The 23,248-nt window shown below is 53.2% G+C and overlaps 2 protein-coding genes, 1 long non-coding RNA gene and 1 pseudogene across 8 annotated transcripts in view; 2 read left to right on the forward strand and 2 right to left on the reverse strand.

Moving 5' to 3' along the window:
* Positions 1 to 255: 255 nt before the first annotated feature.
* LOC309646547 lies at positions 256 to 6,601 on the reverse strand. The gene is made up of 2 exons (XR_014255424.1): positions 6,359 to 6,601; positions 256 to 4,766 (listed from the first exon to the last, which is right to left on the reverse strand). It is a non-coding gene; the product is annotated as an uncharacterized lncRNA (long non-coding RNA).
* Positions 6,602 to 6,662: 61 nt separating this feature from the next.
* HGH1 (HGH1 homolog) lies at positions 6,663 to 9,412 on the forward strand. The gene is made up of 6 exons (XM_082432964.1): positions 6,663 to 7,359; positions 7,432 to 7,532; positions 7,631 to 7,729; positions 7,932 to 8,023; positions 8,119 to 8,241; positions 8,329 to 9,412. The coding sequence occupies exons 1-6, from the start codon at positions 6,734 to 6,736 to the stop codon at positions 8,506 to 8,508; spliced, it is 1,221 nt and encodes a 406-aa protein (XP_082289090.1). The 5' UTR covers positions 6,663 to 6,733; the 3' UTR covers positions 8,509 to 9,412.
* Positions 9,413 to 9,510: 98 nt separating this feature from the next.
* On the reverse strand, positions 9,511 to 16,012 carry LOC309647008 (annotated as a pseudogene). The gene is made up of 6 exons: positions 12,039 to 16,012; positions 11,561 to 11,668; positions 11,140 to 11,394; positions 11,053 to 11,107; positions 10,599 to 10,731; positions 9,511 to 10,504 (listed from the first exon to the last, which is right to left on the reverse strand). The product of its transcript is annotated as an uncharacterized misc_RNA (transcript).
* A 145-nt stretch (positions 16,013 to 16,157) lies between these two features.
* The window catches only part of MROH1 (maestro heat like repeat family member 1), a 67,374-nt gene continuing 60,283 nt past the window's right edge, over positions 16,158 to 23,248 (forward strand). For 4 of the 5 annotated variants that reach the window (XM_082432950.1, XM_082432949.1, XM_082432951.1 and 1 more), the window contains exon 1: positions 16,166 to 16,303. The gene's annotated coding sequence lies outside the window, so the exon portion shown is untranslated. Of the gene's footprint in view, positions 16,304 to 23,248 lie in introns of all 5 variants that reach the window. The other variant, XM_082432953.1, reaches the window with a different exon arrangement.

Consider the following 23,248-nt stretch of genomic DNA (forward strand, 5'->3'; position numbering starts at 1 on the left):
TAATAATGCTATGATACCTCACAGGACTGCTGTGAGGATTAACTGAATTGTTATATCTAAAGCACTTAGGAACAGTGCTGAGCACAGCATAGGTAGATAGAAAACAAAGCCGGAACCCTTCCTCACATCATTTATGAGAGTAATTTTCAGATGAGTTGAAGATTGGAATGTAGAAAATAAAACTATAAATATATCAGAAGGTAATTTAGAAAAATAATTAACTTAGAAAACTCAGAAAAGACATATATTTGCTGATTTAAAAAAAAATTTATGGCAAAAGACACCATAAAATTAAAGACAAAACTCAAAGCAGATCATACATGTAAATGTAAAATTATAAAAATTTAGGAAGAAAACATAAATCCTTTGGACCTAGCAATTGACGAAGAAGAGTCTTAGACATAACGCCCAAGGCACCATATGTAAAAGAAAACAAATCAATAAATTGGACTTTATCAAATTTTAAGGAAAGGCCTTGTTAATAAGATGAAAAGACAATCTACAGACTGGGAGAAAAATATCTGCAGATGACATATCCACAAAGGACACATACCCAGAATATATAGGCAACTCTCAAAATTAACTGTAAAAACCAAACAATCTCATTAGAAAACAGGCAAAAGAAACAAAACAGACATTTCACCCAAGAGGAGATGAAGATGGCAAATGAGCACATGAAAAGATGCTCCACATCACCATCCATTAGGGTAGTGTAAATTAAGAATGGCTCAAATTTAAAAAGTGACGCCACCAAATGCTGGAGAAGATGTGGAGCAACTGGATCTGTGTACAATGCTGGCGGGAATGTAAATGGTCCAGACACTGGAAAGCAATTTGGCAATTTCTTGAAAACCAGGACTCAGCAATCATACTGCTGGGCATTTATCCCAGAGAAATGAGGACTTATGTCCACACAAAACCATACTATGCACCAATGTTTATAGCAGCTTTATTTGTAACAGCCCCAAACTGGCAATGACACAAAGGTCCTTCAACAGGTGAATGGCTAATCAAACTGTGGCACAGACACACCATGGAATACTTCTCAGCAATAAAAATAAATTATTAACACAACAACCTGGATGAATCTCCAGATAATTATGCTGAGTGAAAAAAGCCAATCTCAAAACATTCCATTTAAATAACATTCTTGAGGTGACAAAATTATAGAGGTGAAGAACAGATTAGTGGTTGCCTGGGGTTAAGGATGGGCAGGAGACGCAGAGCAGGAGGGAGATCTTTGTGGTGATGAAACTATTCTCTATTTTGACTGTGATATTGGTTACACGAATCTACACAGGGGATAAAGAGGCATGGAAGGACTTCCCTGGTGGTCCAGTGGTAAAGAATCCGCCTTACAATGCAGGGAACGTGGGTTTGACCCCTGGTCAGGGAACTAAGATCCCACATGCCGCAGGGCAGCTAAGCCCGTGCACCACAACTACTGAGCTCGCGCGCCTCAACTAGAGCCCGCGTGCCGCAAACTACAGAGCCCGTGCACCCTGGAGCCTGCGTGCCACAACTAGAGAAGAGAAAACCCACATGCCACAACTAGAGAGAAGCCAGCACACCACAACAGCCCGTGTGCCACGATAAAAGGGCCCGTGTGCCGCAACTAAGACCCGATGCAGCCAAAAATAAATAAAATAATTAAATAATAAATCTTAAAAAAAAAAAAAAAGAGGCACGGATCTACACACACAATTTCATTTTGACACTGTATTATAGCCTCATAAGAGTAACCACTGAAGAACCTGTAACAGGCAGCTTTGTAGAGACAGAAAATAGCCATGAGGTCACTGGGGGGGGTTGGGAGGTTAAGAGTTTCTGCTGCGGGGGGTGAAAATGTTTTGGAAATACACAGTGGGGATGGTGGCAGAATGTTGTGGGTGTGATTAATGCCACTAATTATACACTTAAAAATAATTAAATGGGGGAATTCCCTGTTGGTCCAGTGGTTAGGACTTGGCGCTCTCACTGCCGAGGGCAAGGGTTCAATCCCTGGTTGGGGAACTAAGATCCCACAAGCTGCGCAGCGCAGCCAAAAAAATGGTCAATTTTGTTACATGTATTTTACAACCATTTACAACAGTTAATGTAACACACCAGAAGCCACTGAATTTAAATGGATGATCTGTACTGTATGTGGTAATTATATCTCAATATGTTACCAAACGGAACTTGGGTCTGCTCACCTGATGCACAGCGAAGCCAATCTGCTGACACCGGGCTGTAGCGAAGGAGGGTACAGCGTTTATTGCAGGCGCCAATCAAGAAGAACTGGCAGCTCATATTCAAAAGACCTGAACTCCCCAGTGGCTTTCAGGGAATGGCTTTTAAAGACAGTGTGAGGGAGAGGGTCATGGGTTTCGTGATCATCTCGTGCACAGTTCTCTGGCTGGTTGATGGTGAGGTAACAGGGTACTAGGTATTTTGGACATCTCAATTATCAGTTTTCTGGGGTCTAAGTGCTGGTGGTCAGCATGCAGTTAACTTTTTCCACCTGCTGGGGGCTTTAGTATCTGCAAAACCACTCAAGGATATGGCTCAGGATATTATCTATAGCCTCAAGTAGAACTAAAGGTACTTGACTTTGTTTTATGGATAAACTATTATTACTTTGTCTAGACTGCTCTCCCGTTTTTGCTACGTTTTCCCACTTCTCTGATTCAATTTGCTCTTTGGAACTCAGGGACGGCCTAGGAGGCTAAAGCTCTTCTACAAACAAGAGGTGGGGGACGTGGCGGTGGGAGGGGGTGTCTGTCCCCAGGAAGGCCCTGCAGGGTCCTGTTTGGTTTCAAATAAAGCTATTTTTAAAAACACACAGAAGGGACTTCCCTGGTGGCGCCGTGGTTAAGAATCCGCCTGCCAATGCAGGGGACACGGCTTTAAGCCCTGGTCCCAGAAGATCCCACATGCCGCGTTGCAGCTAAGCCTGTGCACCACAACTACTGAGCCTGTGCTCTAGAGCCCACAAGCCACAACTACTGAGCCCACGTGCCACAACTACTGAAGCCCGCGTGCCTAGAGCCCATGCTCTGCAACAAGAGAAGCCACCACAATGAGAAACCCATGCACCACAACAAAGAGTAGCCCCCGCTCGCCACAAGTAGAGAAAGCCCGCGCGCAGCAACGAAGACCCAATGCAGCCAAAAATAAATAAAAATAAAATTAAAAAAAGAAAAACCACAGAAGGGCTTCCCTGGTGGCACAGTGGTTAAGAATCTTTCTGCCAATACAAGGAACACAGGTTCCAGCCCTGGTCTGGGAAGATCCCACATGCCACGGAGCCACTAAGCCCATGCGCCACAACTACTGAGCCTGAGCTCTAGAGCCCGCAAGCCACAACTACTGAGCCCACGTGCCACAACTACTGAAGCCTGTGTGCCTAGAGCCCGTGTTCCGCAACAAGAGAAGCCACCGCAATGAGAAGGCTGCACACCGCAACAAAGAGTAGCCCCTGCTCACCACGACTAGAGAAAGCCCACGCACAGCAACGAAGACCCAACACAGCCAAAAATAAATAAATAAATAAATTTTAAAAATAAATAAATAAATAAAAACACATGGGAGCCTCCTTAAAGGGGCTTCCACTGACCAAATTGAGGATCAAAATAATGACAGTAAAGTATTATATTTCTTTGAATAAACTAGGAATCCATGAGACTTCATTGACATAAATAGGTAAAGAGAAAGCTTTTTTCCCTACAATAAATGATAAAATTAGAAAATAGCCATTTGGTAACCATCACGGTAATAACTAATTCAGAGAAAAAAACAATACATGCAAAAACTAGGGAGTGAAAGGTGGATGAGGAATGGAGTGCTAACATAGCCTCAAAGTATCCCCCCATAAAATACTTATTAAATACAAAAAGAAAAAGAGTAACCTGACAGGGAAGAAGCTTGGGCCACTCGACCTTAATTAAGTGATCAAAATAAGCCTCTCCCGCGCTGAGACAAACTGACATTGTGCCACCTGATCAGACAGGATGAAAAGAACCCAGGATTTCCTCCAGAGCATTCATGCCAAAAATGCACAACCTGAATCTAATCAGGAGACAACCAGACAAATGCAAATCGAGGAACATGCTACACAATAGCGGGCTGGTGGTCTGTGTCAAGGGCATGAAGAGCTGTTCCCACCTGAAGGACACAAGAGGTGAGACAAAGGTCATTACTGGGGTGACCTGGGAATTTGACTGAGGTCTCTGGGTCAAGGCTATATGGGGGTTCTTTGTACAGTTCTTGTACTTTTAACTTTGAAATCACTTCCAAACACTTTGGATCTTTTAACTCACCGTGGGCATATTTAAGGCTCCCTAGCTGGTGATTACTGTAAACACTTCCTTGATCCAGTCAAATCACGGGCCTGCTCATCAGTCCTCTGCTCACGCCAGTGGGCCCTGAAGGTGCACGTTTTTGTCTCAGTCAAAAGTACCCACCAGAGGGCATCATTTCCCTAGGTTATCCACAATATTCTAATTCCATACCTTGAGGAATTTTCAGCTCTTACGGCCTGGCCGGGATCTGTGTGTCCCGAGCATGTGGTTGCCTTGGAGAGGTGGCACGTGCTTGGACTAATCCATCCTCTTCCTCAATTTCCATGGGACTTTCAGGAAAGTTTAGATTGGGATTGAGGCTCTGGGTCTCAGGCGGGGCAAATCCCTGCTCTTGGACCTTATGATCTCCTGACTTCAGGGGCATATTTTTCCCTGTAAGTGGCTCTTCTGGGCATCACTGCCCCTAGAGGCTTCGTCCTAGCCCTTAGTGTGAAACAAAAATAGTATCAATCTATTAAGGGGCTTATAACCTATGTAAAAGTAAAGTACATAACAAATAACCCATGAGTCAGGTAATAAGTGGGGGGAAACCCCTATATTAGAAAAGAAGAAAGGTCTCAAATCAATGACCTCAGCTTCTACCTTAAGAAACTAGAAAAAGAACAGCAAATTAAACTCAAAGTAAGCAGAAGAAAGGAAACAGTAAGGTCAAAGTAGAAATCAATAAACTTGAAAAAGAAAACAATAAAGAAATGAATCCAAAAGGTGGTTCTTTAAGAAGACCAATAAGGGCTTCCGTGGTGGCGCAGTGGTTAAGAATCCGCCTGCCAACGCAAGGGACACGGGTTCAAGCCCTGGTCCGGGAAGATCCCACATGCCGCAGAGCAACTAAGCCTGTGCGCCACAACTACTGAGCCTGTGTTCTAGAGCCCACGAGCCACAACTACTGAAGCCCACGCACCTAGAGCCCGTGCTCCGCAACAAGAGAAGCCACCGCAGTGAGAAGCCCGCGCACTGCAATGAAGAGTAGCCCCCGCTCGCCACAACTAGAGAAAGCCTGTGCGCAGCAACAAAGACCCAACTCAGCCAAAAATAAATAAATAAATTTATTTTTAAAAAAAAAAGATCAATAAAACTGACAAACCTCTGGCAAGACAAAAGGGGAACACAAATTACCAATATCAGAGACGAGAGAGCTGACACCCCGACAGATTCTACATTTAGTAAAAGGATAATAAGGGAATATTATGAACAACTTTATAACAATTAACTCAACAATTTAGAAGAAATGGACTAATTCCTTAAAAGACACAAACTACCAAAAGTAGCCCAAGAAGAAAATGACAACCTGAATAGCCATGTTTCTATTACAGGAACTAAATTTGTAATTGAAAAACCTTCCCAGAAAGAAAATTTCAGGCCCAGATGTTCTTTTTATAATTAATTAATTAATTAATTAATTAATTTAGGCTGTGCAGCGTCTTAGAAGTAGTACTAGTTTTACAAACTCTTCCAGAAAATTCATAAGGAAAGAATACTTTCCCCAATCCTCTGAAGCCAATACTACCCAACTCCAGACAAAGACATCATGAGGAAAGAAAACTACAGACCAATATTCCTCATAGACTGAGATGCAAAAATTCTAAACAAAACTTTCACAAACCGGGACTCCCCTGGTGGCGCAGAAGTTAAGAATCCGCCTGCCAATGCAGGGGACACGGGTTCGAGCCCTGGTCCGGGAAGATCCCACATGCTGCAGAGCAACTAAGCCCGTTTGCCACAACTACTGAGCCTGCGCTCTAGAGCCCGCGAGCCGCAACTACTGAGCCCGCGCGCCTAGAGCCCGTGCTCCGCAAGGAGAAGCCATCGCAATGAGAAGCCCGCGCACCGGGACGAAGAGTAGCCCCCGCTCGCCGCAACTAGAGAGAGCCCGCGCGCAGCAACAAAGACCCAACACAGCCAAAAATTTAAAAAAAAAAAAAAATTTCGCAAACTGAATACAACCATATATAAAAACGAAAATATATCACGATCAAACGGAGATTATGCCAGGAATACACTAGAAAGTCAATCACTGTAATTGATCCTGCTTTTCCTCCCGCGAAGACGGATGTCTGCCAATCACGAAGGAAGAGGGAATGTAATCGGTCCTCTATCAGCGGCTGGCAGGACCCCCAAGGGACGGTGCCATGCCGGGGCCCAAAGCTTGTCCCTGCACGACCCCCACCACCGCGCAGAGCCCGAGCTCCCCAGCTTCCGGGCGGCACCCAATCCCACAATCCCCCGGGCCTTGGCGTGGCCCCGCCTCCGCGCGCCGGTCCCGCCCCTTGCGCAGAGTCGGTAGCCTCGAATTGGTCGCCGTGGCTTCCGGTACCCTGGTGGGCGGGGCCGCTGCCCACCTGTAGGCGCACCGCATAGCTGGGCTTGCGTAGCGGAGCACGCCGAGCGGCATGCGGGAGGACGAAGGGGACGTGGGCGGGTCAGCCGGTGGCCTCGTCTCCGTAGGGTCGCCGATGCTGGAAGCCGGCCCGAAGGCGGAGGCGGCGAAGCTGCTGCCCTTCCTGGCGCTCGGGGCGCGGGCTGACCTGCAGGCGGCGGCGGCGCAGCATGTGCTGGCGCTGACCGGCTCGGGGCCCGGCCGCACGCTGCTGGCCGGCCAGGCGGCACTGCTGCGGGCTCTGGTCGAGCTGGCGGTGGCCCCTGCTCCCGCCCCGGCCCGAGACGCCGCTCGCGCGCTAGTCAATCTGTCCGCCGACCCCGGCCTGCACGAGCCGCTGCTGGCGGCCGAGCCCGGACTACCTGCCCGCCTGCTGGTCTGCGCGTTGGACCCACAGTGGCCCTGGGCCGAGGAGGCGGCCGCCGTGCTGGCTAACCTCAGCCGCGAGCCGGTGCCATGTACTGCGCTGATGGCGGCGCTGGCGGCCGCTGAGCCCGGGGAGTCGGGCCTGGAGCGGCTGGTGCGCGCGCTGTGCACTCCCGGCTACAACGCCCGCGCGCCCCTGCACTACTTGGGGCCAATGCTCTCCAACCTCAGCCAGCGTCCTGCGACGCGCGCTTTCCTGCTGGACCCCGACAGGTGAAGCCCAGGGCGCTCGCGGGGAGGGGGTGGAAGTGAGCAGGGACGGCACTGAGTGGTCTTTCCCTCCAGGTGCGTGGTCCAGCGGCTGCTGCCCCTTACACAATACCCGGACTCCTCGGTTCGGAGGGGCGGGGTGGTGGGGACACTGCGAAACTGCTGCTTCGAGCACCGTGAGTGGTGGTGGAGAAGTTGTCGTGTCGGGGAATGGGAGGAATAGACTGGACCCTGGGACCCCTCTGGACTGGCCTCCATTCCTGTTTCTCCCCAGGACACCATGAGTGGTTGCTTGGGCCTGAGGTGGACATTCTCCCCTTCTTGCTACTGCCCCTGGCTGGGCCTGAGGACTTCTCCGAGGAGGAGATGGAGCGTGAGTGGCTTGGGTCGAGCCTCAGGGTTGGTCTGGCAGGAGGGGAGGCCAGTGGGGGGAGAGGCAGAAGGAGGTGTCCAGATCAGGGCCCCTTCTGAAACCTTCTAGCAGGGAGTTGCTGAGCACAGATGGGCCTTACAATGGCAGGGTCTTGCCTAGCAGTCCAGGGGCCAGCATAGGGACCCAGTGAATTCACCCCTAGGGCTGCCCGTTGACCTGCAATACCTGCCACAAGACAAGCAGCGAGATCCTGATGCCGACATCCGCAAGATGCTCATTGAGGCCATCATGCTGGTGAGCAGGAGTACTGCTACATTAACGTCACCCCCCACACACACACACTTATATATTAGCACACTGATGTCTGGATAAACTCTGCCCTCTCCCAGCTGACGGCCACGGCACCTGGTCGGAAGCAGGTGAGGGACCAGGGAGCCTACTTGATCCTGCGCGAGCTGCACAACTGGGAGCCAGAGCCCGATGTGCGGGTGACTTGTGAGAAACTCATCCAGGTGGGTGCAGGGTTGGGAGAGTGGTGGATGTCCACAGCGTGCCAGCCAGCTGCTCACCTGCTTCCCCTGCCTCTGCCCTGCTGGCAGGTTCTTATTGGGGATGAGCCAGAGCATGGCATGGAAAACCTGCTGGAGGTGCAAGTACCTGAGGATGTTGAGCGACAGCTGCAGCAGCAGGACCGCCAGGAGCAGGAACAGTGCGAGCGGGTGCAGCAGGCGCTGGAGCTGGCCCCAGAGACACAGGCAGAGGTAGCCGCACCCACCTGAGGTGCCTGCCACCAGCTCCGGGCCCACCTTTGCTCGCCATCCGTCCAGGCCTCCCCGACCAGGTCTGCCTGCAGCCACCGGCAGGCCTCTGGGTCCCCTTGCTCTGAGGGTGTGCCCTGCTGAGAAGCAGAACTGTTCTTAAGCGCCAGGTCTTTGCTGAGGGTTGAGGGCACCTCCCTGTGCCCTGTTGGCTCCAGCAAGAATGCTGGTTGCTCAGAGGAGGACTGTTCAGCCAGAGCTGGCCCAACCCTATGACTTGCTCAGGTATCTCCAGGGGGATGGCCAGCAGGGCTGGACAGAAAAACACTGCAAGCCCGAGGGGCTAGCTGGAGCTTCCCAGTCCCAAGGGTGCTACAGGGGTCTGGGCATAGGGGGGCACCCAGGTGCTTGCAGTGCCCCTTGGTACCAGTCCCACCCCAGGCCCCTCCATCCTGGGGCCCTGCCTGAGACCCAGCCTCAAAGGGCTCACCTGTTGAGATTTTCACCAGCCACACCCTGTCCTCGGAGCACTTGCTGGGTGTCGCCTCCCCTTCATGCCCCCCACCTTTCCACCTGTGCCCAAACCTACCCTCGGTTCTTTGCATGCTCCTCAAGTCCCGTTTCCCAGTCCTGGACTGACCTGATGCCCTCGCTCTCCCCCACTAGCTAGGCCCTCTCCCTGGTCGGCTTGCCTGAGCCTCAGCTCCCCAGAACCTCTCGCCTACCAAGCTGAGAGCCTCCCTGATGTGCCTGCAGCCTTGCCCTTGGCTCAAGTCTTTCCCCTGACCACCCTCCAAAGCTGGAGGCAGCTCCACTGGCGCGCCCATCAAGGCTGGCTTCTTCATGGGTGCCGGGTGTCTCCCTCCTCTGCGGTCCCCTCTCTATTCCCCCGCTCCCCCCAAACAAATTAAAGCTCTGGCCTGGAGGTATGTGGACTGTTTTCCAGATGCCCCAAGGCCCGCGGCCCTCTTCCTGCATTGAGAAGTCCACACCGTTGGCTCCACAGAATAAACGCTCTATTTGACCTTGCCCCCACCCGCCCGCCCGCCCTCAGTTAACCAAGTAGTGCCCAGGCACGCTCCGGATGGCAGACACGGAGCATAGCGACAGCGGACGCCTGGAGGGGCCCACCGCGCGACTGGCCGTCTCCGTGCTCCAGAGTCCCAGCGCGGCAGACTCGCACCTCATCTCGGGGGAGACTCCCTGGGCTCGGGCGCCGGACCACAGGCGCTCTCAAGGGGGGGGTGCCCTGTTGCTGGGGTCGCCGCAGGTGCAGGTGCGGCCTTGGGGGATCTGAGTCCGCGCTGGGCTGCACGTTGTCTGGAGACGTTGGGAGCTGGGACTCCTCAGGCTTCTCTGCAACCGACCGCAGTGGGAGGGTCACGTGGGGCGCTGAGGAGCCGCCCACCTGCCCACACTGGTGGGCATGCAGCACCTGGAGTGACGCCGCCGAGCACTGTGCGGGAAGAGCGCATGCGCGGCGGGCAGCATCCAGTGGTGCGCGGTCACCTGCTGCAGGCGCAGGCGTGCTCGTGGGCGCAGCTGGAGCAGGCTTCGGATCAGGTCCTGGCACTCTGCGGGTGAGGGCTCAAGGATGCGGCCTGCAGATGCCACTGCCCCCCCGCCCCTCTCGAACCCCAGCCCGCGGCCATCACGGCCAACAATGCCGGCAGCTCGGAGGGGTCGTCCCATTCTGTCTTCCCAAACGGCCGGAGGGTGTCCGTGTTTCACACGTGTGGAGACAGGCAGAGAGAGGTGAGGCGGCCTGCCCTGGGCTAGTGCAGGGTTCAAGCTTAGCGGGGCCACCAACCCATCTCCCCCCTCTCCGGACCCAGCTCTCTCTTGCCGCCCACCTGGGTGCGGGCTGGGACGGGGGAGGGACGCAGGGTGGAAGCGCTCACCTGGGGACAGGCCTGGCCGTAAGGTGGGGCCCCGGCGCATCAGGTACAACATGCGGTGGGGCTGATGCTCCTTGAAGGGCAGCTTCCTGGTCACCGTGGCGTAGAGGATGACACCTCTGGGGGCATGGGCTTCTCAGGGCGTGCCCCCTCCCCACCCCGCCACTCCCCGCCCCTCCCTAGGGGTCCTGGAGCCCGTGAGGTGGCGCTCACAGGCTCCACGGGGCAGCCTGCCCCCCGCTGTACTTCTTGCTCGTGAGGACCTCCAGGGCTGTGTAGGCCACAGAGCCGCAGAAGGTGCTCAGCAGCGAGTTCTATAGCCCCGACCGATTGGCAGAGCCGAAATCTGCAGGGCGCATACAGGGAGGGCGGGGTGGCGGGTGAGGGGCAGGGTGTAAGAGAGTGGGCTCCTGCGGGATGGCTGTGTGGTGGACATGGGGCGTGTGGGGTGACTGCAAGTGTGGCTCTGGGCGAGGGTGGGGTGTAGGCCTCCTAGGGGGATTGAAGGACAAGGCAGACTGGGGTCAGAAGTCTGGAGCAAGCCAGTGTAGACGCTGGGTGCCTGGCTGGGGCAAGAGTGGGGTATGTGTGACCCGCAGAAGTTGACGACCTCGGTCAGAGTTGGCGCAGGCTGGGGGCAGGGTTGGGGGCTGGGCCGCAGGCTCGCCGCTCAGCTTTAGGAAGCCTCAGTCATCTAGCAGGATGTTCTCACACTTTAGGTCCCTGCATGGGGAAGCGGAGGTGAGGCTGGGCCTGAGCTCAGGCGGGTCTCTCCATGCAGTGGACGGGTGGGCTGGGCGGCGCCCTCAACTGCCATGCCTGAGTTGTGGCAGTGCGCCACGGCACTGACCAGCTGCCAGAACAGCCTGCGGGCCTCCTCCTGCTCCAGCCCCGGGCAGCGGCAGTGGTCGGACACGGCATTGATGTGCTCCAACAGGTCACCACGGGCCGCCAGCTCCAGCACCAAGTAGGCGCGCCAGCTGTTCTGGTAGGTCTCGTAGAGCTGCACCTACTGGATCCCGCCTGCCTGCCATCAGCCCGAGGAGGGGCCGTCAGGCACACTGGATTGGGGTCTCAGGATGGGGCTAGGCTCGAGCGTAAGGGTCCCAGGAGGGGAAGGGGGCAGGCCTGGGCTGGGCAGGAGGGGGCCAGGATGTCTTGGGGTCTCTGCCCACCACATTCAGGTGCTTGTAGGTAGCATTGAGTGACGAGATCTCACGGGGCAGGAACTTGCAGGAGAACTCCACAGAGGCCTCAGCGGTGGAGACCATCTTGATAGCCACCTGCGGGGATGGCGGGTGGCCACCGTGCGAAGCCCACAGCCCCTCGGGGGCGGGATGTGGCAGAACAGGCCCTGTGGCCTTTGTGCACGTTGCTGAACTTGGCCGGGGCAAAGCGCGGTGAGCAGCGTCCTCGGGGGGCAGCTCTGGTCTTCCTGCCCACTCCTGTCCCAGGCACTTACGTGTTCAAGGGGTCCAGGAACTGGGAGCGATCAGCCTGCCCGAGCCTTGGCCTTCAGGGAGGATGCAGGACCAGGAGGGAGCCAGAGCACCTGGGAAGTTCCTGAGTGGGGTCAGGACAGGGGCCTCAGGGCTGGGCTGGAGGGTGAACCACGGATCCCCCACCCCATGGAGAGGAGGCGGCCTGCCTCACCGTGGTGTGGCGCTTGCCCCGCAAGTCAGAGGCCAGCTTGGAGTTGTGCTGTATGCGCTCCTGCGTGGCATAGGCCAGGTAGACTTTGGAGAAGGCCCCAGAGCCGATCTTCTTGGAGGAAGGCAGGTAGCCATTGTCCCTGCATTCGCATACCTGCTCCATGAAGGCTCTCTGGTCCATGAAGGTCTGGTCTGACCTTCTGGAGGTCAGGGCACTGCGGAAGGGGTTGGGGCCATCCAACTCACCGCAGGGCCTTGGGGATGGGGGACAGGAGGCACGGCTGAGGCCTGACATGTGTTAGCGGGATAGGGGTGATGGGGCTGCAGGAGGCCAGCTGGGACCTGCGCCCCCTCAAGGCTGCAGCCAAGTTTCTGAAGTCTTGCTGAGACTGGGGCAGAGACAGGGGAGGGACCAGGGCTGAGAGCCCGGGGTGGGAGGCTTACACAGCTGCACAACCATGGACTGGCATGGGGGAAGGCAGGCCCTGGGATAGCAGGGGCAGATTCTAGAATGGAAGGTTCTAGAGCTGTACCTGCATTGTGCCCTCGAAGGGGGTGTCCTATCCCCCAGGACTTGCTTGCCCTAAGAACATCTTGCTGGAACCAGCCCTGCCCTGCATGAGGCCCATTCTCTGGGGTGAGAACCAGAGGCCTTTTTTTGGCAGTGCTGTGAGGCTTGCAGGATCTTATTTCCCTGACCAGGGATTGAACCCAGGCCTTTGGCAGTGAAAGTGCCAAGTCACATCCACTGGCCTGGGGACTTCTCTGGTGGCACAGCGGTTAAGAATCCGCCTGCCAATGCAGGAGACCCCGGTTCAATCCCTGGTCCAGGAAGATCCCACATGCCATGGAGCAACTAAGCCCGTGCGCCATAACTACTGAGCCTGTGTTCTAGAGCCCATGAGCCACAACTACTGAAGCCCACGCGCCTAGAGTCTGTTCCACAATTAGAGAAGCTACCGCAATGAGAAGCCCACGCACTGCAACGAAGAGTAGTCTCTGCTCGCCGCACCTAGAGAAAGGTCACGCACAACAGTGAAGACCCAACGCAGCCAAAAAACAAAAACAAACAAACAAACAAAACACTGGCCAGCCAGAGAATTCCCAAAGCCACCCAACCTTCCTCTGCTGAGGCCTGGAAGCTTCTGCTCAGGCCAAGACCTGCTGCAGAGGCCTTTCCCCCAGAGCTCTCTACACACTTGATGACACGTTCCCAAGCAAGCAAGTAACCCTCGCCCCCGCCTGGGTCCACCTCAAACCCCCAGCTCCAGGAGAGATGAGCCAACACGCTCCCTCCCTTCTCCTGGCCCCTGGCGTCTTCTGTGAGTGCTTTTACCGTGGGGAGTAGCAGCCAGTGTTTCCTGAGTGCCTGCTGTGAGCCAGGTGCTGTTCTAAGCTGCAACTACCAGGTCCCAGAGTCCTGCTCCTGTGCACAGACCACGCCCAACGTGCCTGTCCTGCGGTAGGCAGTTCACAGCCAGGATTTCAAATCTGAGCACCACCAAGCGATGCCCCCTTTCCAGACGACACAGCTGAGGCCCAAGTCGTCGTCTCTCTTCTGTGAGCTGGACGGCACAGTGGCTGGGGGCTGCCGTCCTGGCAGTGTCTGTGGACTGGACTTGTCCCCACTGGGATCCAGTCCATGGGGTGCTCCCGCTGCAGGAAGAGCCTTAGAATGCTTGGAATTGAACTGCTGCGACACATTTTGTCATCCCTGTCGGACTGTGAGCTGCTTGAGAACAAGGCTGGTGTTTGACATTCCCTTGCTCACCCACAACCCTTGTCTAGCAAACTGCCTGGAGTATAGAAAATATGGACAAACTAAGTGGTTTGCTACTGACCTGGGGGTTAGGAAAAGAGAAGCTGCTCCAGGTATTTCAAGGGGAGGGTAACGTTATATTTGTCTTTCTCTTTCTGACTTAACTTCATTTAGCATGATAATCTCTAGGTCCATCCATGTCCCTGCAAATGGCATTATTTCATTCTTTTTTATGGTTGAGTAGTATTCCATTGTATATATGTGCCACAGCTTCTTTATCCATTCATCTGTCAATGGACACTTAGGATGCTTCCATGTCTTGGCTGTTGTAAATAGTGCTGCTGTTAACACTGGGGTGCGTGTATCTTTTCAACTTATAGTTTACTCCAGGTATATGCCCAAGAGTGGGATTGCTGGCTCATATGGCAACTCTATTTTGGGTTTTTTGAGGAACCCCCATACTGTTCTCCATAGTGGCTGCACCACTTCACATTCACACCAACAGTGTAGGAGGGTTCCCTTTTCTCCACACCCTCTCCAGCATTTGTTATTTGTAGACTTTTTAATGATGGCCATTCTGACTGGTGTCAGGTGGTACCTTATTATAGTTTTGATTTGCATTTCTCTAATAATTAGCAATGTTGAGTATCTTTTCATGTGCCTATTGGCCATCTGTATGTCTTCTTTGGAGAAACGTCTTCTGTGCATTTTTAAAAAAATAAATTTATTTATTTTATTTATTTTATTTTTGACTGAGTTGGGTCTTCATTGCTGCATGCAGGCTTTCTCTAGTTGTGGTGAGCCGGGGCTACTCTTCGTTGCAGTGCATGGGCTTCTCATTGCAGTGGCTTCTCTTATTGCAGAGCATGGGCTCTAGGCATGCTGGCTTCAGTAGTTGTGGCACGTGGGCTCAGTAGTTGTGGCTTGCGGACTCTAGAGCGCAGGCTCAGTAGTTGTGGTGCACGGGCTTAGTTGCTCCGCAGCATGTGGGATCTTCCCGGACCAGGGCTCGAACCCATGTCCCCTGCATTGGCAGGCGGATTCTTAACCACTGTGCCACCAGGGATGTCCCTTCTGTGCATTTTTCGATTTTTTTTTTTTTTAAATTGAGTTCTATGAGCTGTTTGTACGTTTTGGAAATAAAGCCCTTGTTGGTCGCATCATTTGCAAATATTTTCTCCCATTCCATAGGTTGTCTTTTTGTTTTGTTTATGGTTTCCTTTGCTGTGCTAAAGCTTTTAAGTTTGATTAGGTCCCATTTATTTATTTTTGCTTTTACTTTTATTGCCTTGGAAGACTGACCTAAGAAAACATTGGTACGATTTATGTCAGAGAATGTTTTGCCTATGTTCTCTTCTAGGAGTTTTATTTATTTTTAAATTTTATTTTATTTTTTAATAAATTTATTTATTTATTTATTTAAATTTATTTATTTATTTTTGGCTGCACTGGGTCTTTGTTGCTGGGCCTGGGCTTTTCTCTAGTTGTGGGGAGCGAGGGCTACTCTTGGTTGTGGTGCGCAGGCTTCTCACTGTGGTGGCTTCTCTTTGTTGCGGAGCACGGGCTCTAGGCGCCTGGCTTCAGTAGTTGCAGCTCGCGGGCTCAGTAGTTGTGACTCGCAGGCTCTGGAGCGCAGGCTCAGTAGTTGTGGTGCACGGGCTTAGTTGCTCCGCGGCATGTGGGATCTTCCCGGATCAGGGCTCAAACCCGGAACCCGTGTCTCCTGCATTGGCAGGTGGGTTCTTAACCACTGGGCCACCAGGGAAGTGCCTAGGAGTTTCCTTGATGCCTGCTCATCTTGATTCCCACGGTCTGTTGGCATACTGGACGTGCGCCTCCAGTTTGCGTGTGTGTACCTGTTTGCGGAGGGTTCCTCGGCCCTGGGGTCTCTGGGGTGTTGGTTGGGTTTTCAGTGTGTGTTCATGTGTGAGAGATATACGGCATGACAGCGCCTGTGTGTGTCCAGGTCAGGCCCACCTGGCGTGTGTACCTGGACAGGCACGTGCTTGTGAGAGGACCGGCTTTGGGCGCACTGACGCGCCGAGCCGGCGTCGCCGATGCCTCTCCCGGTATGTGGGGCGGTGTCTGTGTGCCGGGATCATTGCGGTGTAAATGTCGTACGAGGACACAGCAGAGTGGGAAGGGAGCTGGGTCCCGCGCCTGCGCAGTGGCCGGCGGCACGCCCTGAGGCCGACAGGGCGGCCCTACTGGCGCTCAACAGTCAGGTGTGGCGGTCACGGGGCGGCCGGGGGCGGGGCCGAGCGGGAGGCGGAGTTTGCGCACTCTGACTCTCTGGGGTTCGGGGGGCCGGGTGGAGAGGGCGAGAGGGACGCACCTCCGACCAGTGAGCGCAGAGGTCGCTTGGGGGCGGGGCCGGGCTGCCGCGCGCCAGGCCACGGTTGGCGGGGGGGGGGGGGGGGCGGTGGGTTCGCAGCGTGGCCCCGCCCACTCTGGTCAGCGGCAGGCGGGAGGGCGGCGCCCGGGCTGCGGCTGCCGCGGCTCCTCAGGTAAACGGGGTCGGGGCCGGGGATCGGGGCTGGCGGCGGTCACTCGGCGAGGCGCCCCTCGGGGAAGCCTGGGCTGCGCACTCTCGGGCCGCCCCCTGGGCCAGGCCGCCGCGGGAAACCGAGTCAGGGGGAGCCTCTCCAAGGTCACCGGGCGAGCGCGGAAAGGGTCCCGGGCGTCGCGGGGCCGAGACCACCCCCTTCCCCGGGCTCAGGTGCGCCCAGCCCCGCGCGGAGCCGGATTTGCCGCGTCACAACCCGGAAGAGCGCCCTGGGAGCCGAGCCGCTCACATTCTTCCTCGCAACGGCATGGGGAGCCCGGCCCCCGTGCCCGTCCCCTCCCAGGGTGGGACTCGGGGTACCTGGTCTCTGTGCCCGTCTCCTCCCTGGGAGGCGCTCGGTCCCCAGTCCTAGCGCCTGTCGCTCCGGAGGCGTGTGGTCCACGTCCTTGCTTCCCCGGGGGGGAAAACGGGGTCCTTTCTGTGGGAAGCTAAGCCTAAACCCGAAGAGTCCCAACGCGCAGGGGCCGTTGTATTCGTTCCATTTTCTCTTTGACTGTCGAGCAGGGAGGTACTTTGTCCACAGTCCTGAGGATTACTGGCCATGTAAGGTAGGCGTGAAGCTGGAGGGCTGCAGGAAGTCCCGCTGGCAATCCGGGTGAGAGCTAGGTGGTGCTAGGCCAGGGCTGGCTCCCAGTCCCTGGGCTCTTAGGCCCAGTTTGGGGTTCTGGTTTTCCTGGAGCGCCAGCACAGCTAGGGCCTGCGGTTCCCCTTTGCCGGCCCAACCGGGCTGGGGGCGGGGCTGACTGGTAAGCTCAAGGGCAGTGAGGCACAAAGGGGTGTGGGGGGCAGAGGGGGCGGGTGTGGGGATGTAAGCGGCGGCGGCTGCCTGGTGGGGGGGGCAGGTGGGGTTGGGGTGGAGGCTGGCTTGAGGGGACCACTCTGGAAAGGCATGGTGGTAGAGGTGGGGAAGAAGGTGGTCAGTGAGTCACCGTAGGGTGTGGGGAGGGAGATGGAGGAACAGGAGGGGGTGATGCTGACCTCTGACCCACGTAGCTGAGTGCATGATGACACAGGAAAAGAGGCAGGTGAGGTGGGGGTCGGGGAGAAGTCGGGGTGACGATGGTGTTAGAGCTGTTGAGTGTGCGTGGCGATGGTGGTCCAGATGGAGATGGCCAGCAGGCGCTGGGCCCCAGGAGACCCAAGCGGGAATCATCAGTGTGGGACACTTGAGTGGTGGCATGATTGTGACGTGGTTGCCCCTATGGTCCTGGCAGCCAAAGGGCCTGGGGATGCTGTTGTCAGCAGGGTCAAGTGAGCACGCGTCTCTCGTCTCTCTTTGGTGTCAGAATAGCATCACCTGGAGTTGAGCTGTCTTGGTTACCTTGAAACCGACGTCCACGCCGGGGCGGATTGTTTGGACCTGCGTCTTGCTGTTTCGCACTCCTCCAAGGCTGTTTGCTGCCTGCTGAGGGCCTCAGTGGGTCAGAGGTGGAGCCCGTGGGTGCTTGCCTGCTCCCTCGCCTTCACGGCTGTCGCCTGTGCCTGGAAGCAGGTGTCTGTGCTTAGTTCAGACCCAGGGTCCCCACAGGCCCAGGTGAACAGCCGGGTCGCTGCTAGTCTGTGATCAGCAGCCCCAGACCTCGTGAGCCCCTTCATGGAGCCGAGTTACTTGACCTTCTTGAGGTAGGGCCTCCAGGAAAGCTCCTGCTCAGTGCTCAAGGAATGTTGGCTACTGGGCGTCATGAGAAATGCGCTTTCTCCACTGAGCTGGAGGGCCGCCCAGTTCCGGGGGTGACACTGCCGGGCTTGCGCTGCGAAACAGGGTTCTCAAGGGACTGTTTCCTGGGTCATCTGCCCGGGTTCTTGTCGGTGACTGTGGAAGTTGATTCCTTCTCTAGCTCCTGTGCTAAGAGGGGAAGACCCTGGGCCTTGTGCGTGGGTGGGGGTGGGGTGTTCCCGTGACCCCCCAGGGCCTCCTGATTTCCCAGTCTCCCCTCACACACCTATCCTCCAGACCAGCTCCTGGCTGCCTCTGGGCTGGGCTGTGTGTGGCCTCCTTGGCCTCCCACACCCACTTCTGAACCCCCTCCGGCTCAGCAAAGTTGGACCAGCACCTCTGTTAGCGTGTGCCAGTTCATGTGGCAGCCATAATACAAGTGGGCATCTTTCAGGCCAGGGGCTCTGTGGGTGGGGGCAGCACCTGGTGGGCATTACTAAATGCCATTGAATGAATGCTGAGTACAGGTGAGCGAGGAGGAGGGGTGGGAGGGGGAGGAGGGAGCTGCTTCTGCACTCACCCACAGCGTGTCCAGCATGGGAAGGAGGACCCTCTTGGCCCTGCTCCGTGCCCTGTGCTGGGAGCATCTGGGCAGGTGTGGAGGGCAGTGCGGGAGCCAGTCCTGGCGGAGTCTCGCCCCATTGCTGACCAGCTGCTGACAGCACGTCCCTCGCAGACCTGCTTGGCCGTGCAGATTAAAGGAGATGGTGCCTCGTCGGTGCATCCTGTGGGACGCAGGGAGCCTCCCAGACCCTTCCCTGTCTCTGCACCCCCTTCCCCTGCAGCGTGTTCACCTTGATTTGCCATCAGCTCTGTGCTCACAGGTCTGTCTGCTGCACAGACCTCCTGGCCTGGGGCAGGGGCGGCAGCAGGTGGAAACTCACAAAACCGGTCAAGCCCGGCTCATCCACCAGCCAGGTAGTTTATACTTACTTGGCTACCACCTTTTTCCAGTGCTTGTTTTTTAAAAAGTCTAACCAGATCCCTGATCGACATATGTGTGTTTTCTAACACTCTGTACTCACGGGAGGGCTTCTGTAGACGGATGTCGAGAGGTGGATGATCCCGTCACGCAGTGCGACCATTTGGGCTTGTGGGGGACACTCCACGGGCTCTGCTGGTTGTACGCACCTGTGTGGTGGCCACAGCACTGACAGCGTCTGGTGCTGGCGGAGCGCAGCTGTGTGCGGGCCTCACTCCCAGCCGCTCACTCGTGACGTGGGGAGAGCCCAGTGCTGGACTGGCCGTCTGCCTGCTGCCCGCCTTCTTGTTTGTCTTGTTGATGCGGATGAGCTCCTTTGCATGTTAATATTAGACAGATTAGCCTCTTGTCATACCTGTTATGAATGGTTTGACTTGTTTCGTCTTGTATTTACTTTATGCTCCACTGAGGATGGGGTGAGTTGTGAGAGTGTAGGGTTGTGGGCATAGGTGTATGGATATGGATATGGTCTTCAATTTATGTATGTTTTTGACTTTCAGAAATTAAAAAATTTTATATAGTCAACTGAACAACATTCATCAAGGTGTGTGGGTTTTTGTGTCTGGCTTAGAAAGTCCTTTCCTACTCCAAGACTATAAAATGTGTACTTGTATTTTCTACTTGGGACTTAACGTGTCATTTTTATATGTAACACTTGTATCCATCTAGCATTTATTTTGGGGTAAGGAAAGATGTAGGGAAGACTCATTTTTTTCCCTAAGTGCCCAACTAGCTGTTCCAACACTATTGGCTAATCTGTCTTCATTATTTAAAATCCTCCCTTTCTTTTTCTTCCTTATTGGTGTTTATTTCTGGACTTTCTATACAGTTCTGTTGATTTGTGCACCTCTTCTTAGAACAATAGCATAGTTTTAATTACGGTAGCCTTTTAATACGTTTTAACATAACATAGGACAAATCCTTTTCACATACTTTTCAAAATTTAGTTGGCTACTCTTGTATGTTGATTATTCCATATGAACTTTGGAACCATTTTATCAAGCACCCTCCAGTAGCCTGAATCACATATTTGTAGATGAAGGAAAATTGACAGTTTTATAACATTGAGTCTTATGGGAGGATTTTGGGTCTTTTCCTTCAATGAACAGCTTTTGTTTGTTTTTTGAAATTGCATGCATGCTAAGGATATAAACCACAACTCTTCTCCCCACTCACAGTGTGCTGGAGCAGACTGGCACACACAACTGTCACTGTTTGGAACTGATGCCACAGTCCCCGTAGGAGCCAGGGCTGCAGGAACACTGCGTCCCCCGCTGGAGGGGTGCGCTAAGGGACTGGCCCTTGAGGAATGAGTGGGTTTCCCGGGGTGGAGGGGGCAGGGCGGGGCAGGGTGCTTGTAGGGACCAGCAGAAGCAGAGGCGCGAGAGCCGAAGCCCTGGCCCACGGCGTTCAGGTGCTGGACACTTGCAGCGTGAGGGGCGAGAGAGAAGTAGAGAGGGGCTTGGGTCTAGGTTGCGACAGCCCTCGTTGAAGGTGTTGGTTTGATTCTGTGGGCAACAGTGAAGATCAGTGAGAAGCGGTGTGACGTGATGGGACCTGTGTTTGACAAAGGCCAGCACTCAGCGTGGAGGAAGTGGCCAAAGGCAGGGTTAGGTGAGGCGGCCACCAGGGATCAGCTCTCAGAGAAGGAGCAGGGCACCTGCTGCCTGATGTGCAGGGTGGGGGTGGAGTGAGGAGGTTGGGGGGGGGGCCGCTGACGTTGATCATGGCATGTCTGTCACTGAGTGGCGGCCTTAGACGTGTTCGCCCGTTCACCTCTAAGGTTCACTCCCTTAGCAGCATATTCAAAGAGCAGTGCTTGGACAATTTCAGTTTATCAAGTTTTTCTTTTATAGATTTTGCTTTTGGTGTCAGTCATGGAGATTTTCTTCTGTTTCTTTCCAGAAGTTTTATAGTTTTAAGTTTCACATTTAGATCTGTGAGTCATTTGGAGTTTTTGTGTGTGGTGTGAGGTATAGATTGGAGTTTACTTATTGTATGTGGGTGTCCAGTTGTTCAGTACTGTTTGTTGAAAGACTATCTCTTCTCCACTCAGTTGCCTTTGTACCTTTGTACCTTTGTTGAAAACTCACATATAAGTCCTGAAGTCAGGTAGTGTAAGTTCTCCAATTTTGTTTTGGTTTTGTTTTTTTCAGAGTTGTCTTGGCTATTCTAGGTCCTTTGCATTTCCATATGAATTTAGAATCAGTCTGTCAATTTCTACAAAAAACATTCTGGGATTTTGATTGGGAATGCCTTCAATCCGTAGATCCATTTGCAAAAAATTGATATCCTTGTACCGTATTTCTCTCCATTTATTTAAGTTTTCTTTAATATCTCTCAGCAGGTCCATCTTTTGTCAAATTTATCCCTAAATGTTTCATATAATTTTTGCTCAGTGGCAAATGGTGTGGCTTTTTCAATTTTTGTTTATTGTTAGTATATGGAAATACAGTTGGTTTTTTTTGTTAATTTTTTAAAAATTTATTTATTTTTGGCTGTGTTGGGTCCTCGTTGCTGCGCGCGGGCTTTCTCTAGTTGAGACGAGCGGGGGCTACTCTTCATTACGGTGCGCAGGCTCCTCACTGCGGTGGCTTTTCTTGTTGCGGAGCACGGGCTCTAGGTGCGTGGGCTTCAGTAGTTGTGGCACGTGGGCTCAGTAGTTGTGGCTCATGGGCTCAGTAGTTGTGGCTTGTGGACTCTAGAATGCAGGCTCAGTAGTTGTGGCGCACGGGCTTAGTTACTCTGTGACATGTGGGATTTTCCCGGACCAGGGATCAAAGCCGTGTCCCCTGCATTGGCAGGGGGATTCTTAACCACTGCGCCACCAAGGAAACCCCATACGGTTGCTTTCTTAATGTTAATTTTATATCCTGTGATCTTGCTAGCTGACTTATTGATCTGGTTCCACTTGTAGATTCTGTAGGATTTTCTGCATAGACGGCCACATCATCTGTGAATAAAAACAGTTTTACTTCTTTTTCAATTTGGATGCCTTATATTATTTTTTTCCTTGCCTTGTTGCATAGGCTAAAGCCTCCAGTATGATAGTGAATAGAATGGGTGAGAGCAGACATCCTTGCCTTGTCCCCCATCTTACGGGGATCGCATTTAGTCTTTTACCATTAAGGATGTTCTTATAGGTTTTCCTTAGGTGCTCTTTGTCAGGTTGTGGAAGTTCCCTTCTACTCCTGTTTGTTGATAATTTTTATTATAAGTGGATGTTGGATTGTGGCAAATGCTTTTTCTGCATTTATTGAGATGATTATATGGTTTTTATTTTTTGGTCTGTTAATGTGACTTACATTAGCTGCACTTAAAAATACTCAACCAACCTTGCATTCATAGGATAAACCCAATTTAGTCATGATGTATTATCCTTTTTACATGTTGGATATGATTTGATAAAATACTGTCAAGAAATTTTGTGTCTATGAGGGATATTGGTCTATAGTTTTCATTATTTGTAGTATCTGTGTCTGGTTTTGTTATCAGTTATGCTGGCCTCAGAGAATCAGTTGGTAAGTGTTTTTATTTACTTATTTATTTAGTTAGTTTTGGCTGCATTGAGTCTTCGTTGCTGGGCGTGGGCTTTTCTCTAGTTGCGGAGAGCGGGGGCTACTCTTTGTTGCGGTGCACGGGCTTCTCATTGCAGTGGCTTCTCTTGTTGCAGAGCACGAGCCCTAGGTACGTGGGCTCAGTAGTTGTGGCTCGTGGGCTCTAGAGCGCAGGCTCAGTAGTTGTGGCGCACGGGCTTAGTTGCTCTGTGGCATGTGGAATCTTCCTGGACCAGGGCTCGAACCCGTGTGCCCTGCATTGGCAGGTGGATTCTTAACCACTGAGCCACCAGGGAAGTCCTGGTAAGAGCTTTTTATTTTCAGTTTTCCTGGAAGAATTTGTGTATAGTTGGTATTGTTTCTTCCTTAAATGTTTGACAGAATTCCCCAGGGGAGTCATCTAGGCCTAGAGTTTTCTCTGTGGGAAGGTTTTTAACTACAAGTTCAATTTCTTTATTAGATATAGGGCTATTTAGGTTATCTGTTTTTTCTTGAGTGAGCTTTGATAGTCTGTCTTTCAAGGAACTTGTCTATTTCTCTTATTTTTTAAATTTTTATAATTTTTTATTGAGGTATAATTGACTTGTCTATTTCTTTTAAGTTGTGCAATTTACTGGCAAAAAGTTATTC

The sequence above is a fragment of the Balaenoptera physalus genome (assembly GCF_965194825.1).
Source record: "Balaenoptera physalus genome assembly, chromosome: 17".
Lineage (NCBI taxonomy): Eukaryota > Metazoa > Chordata > Mammalia > Artiodactyla > Balaenopteridae > Balaenoptera > Balaenoptera physalus.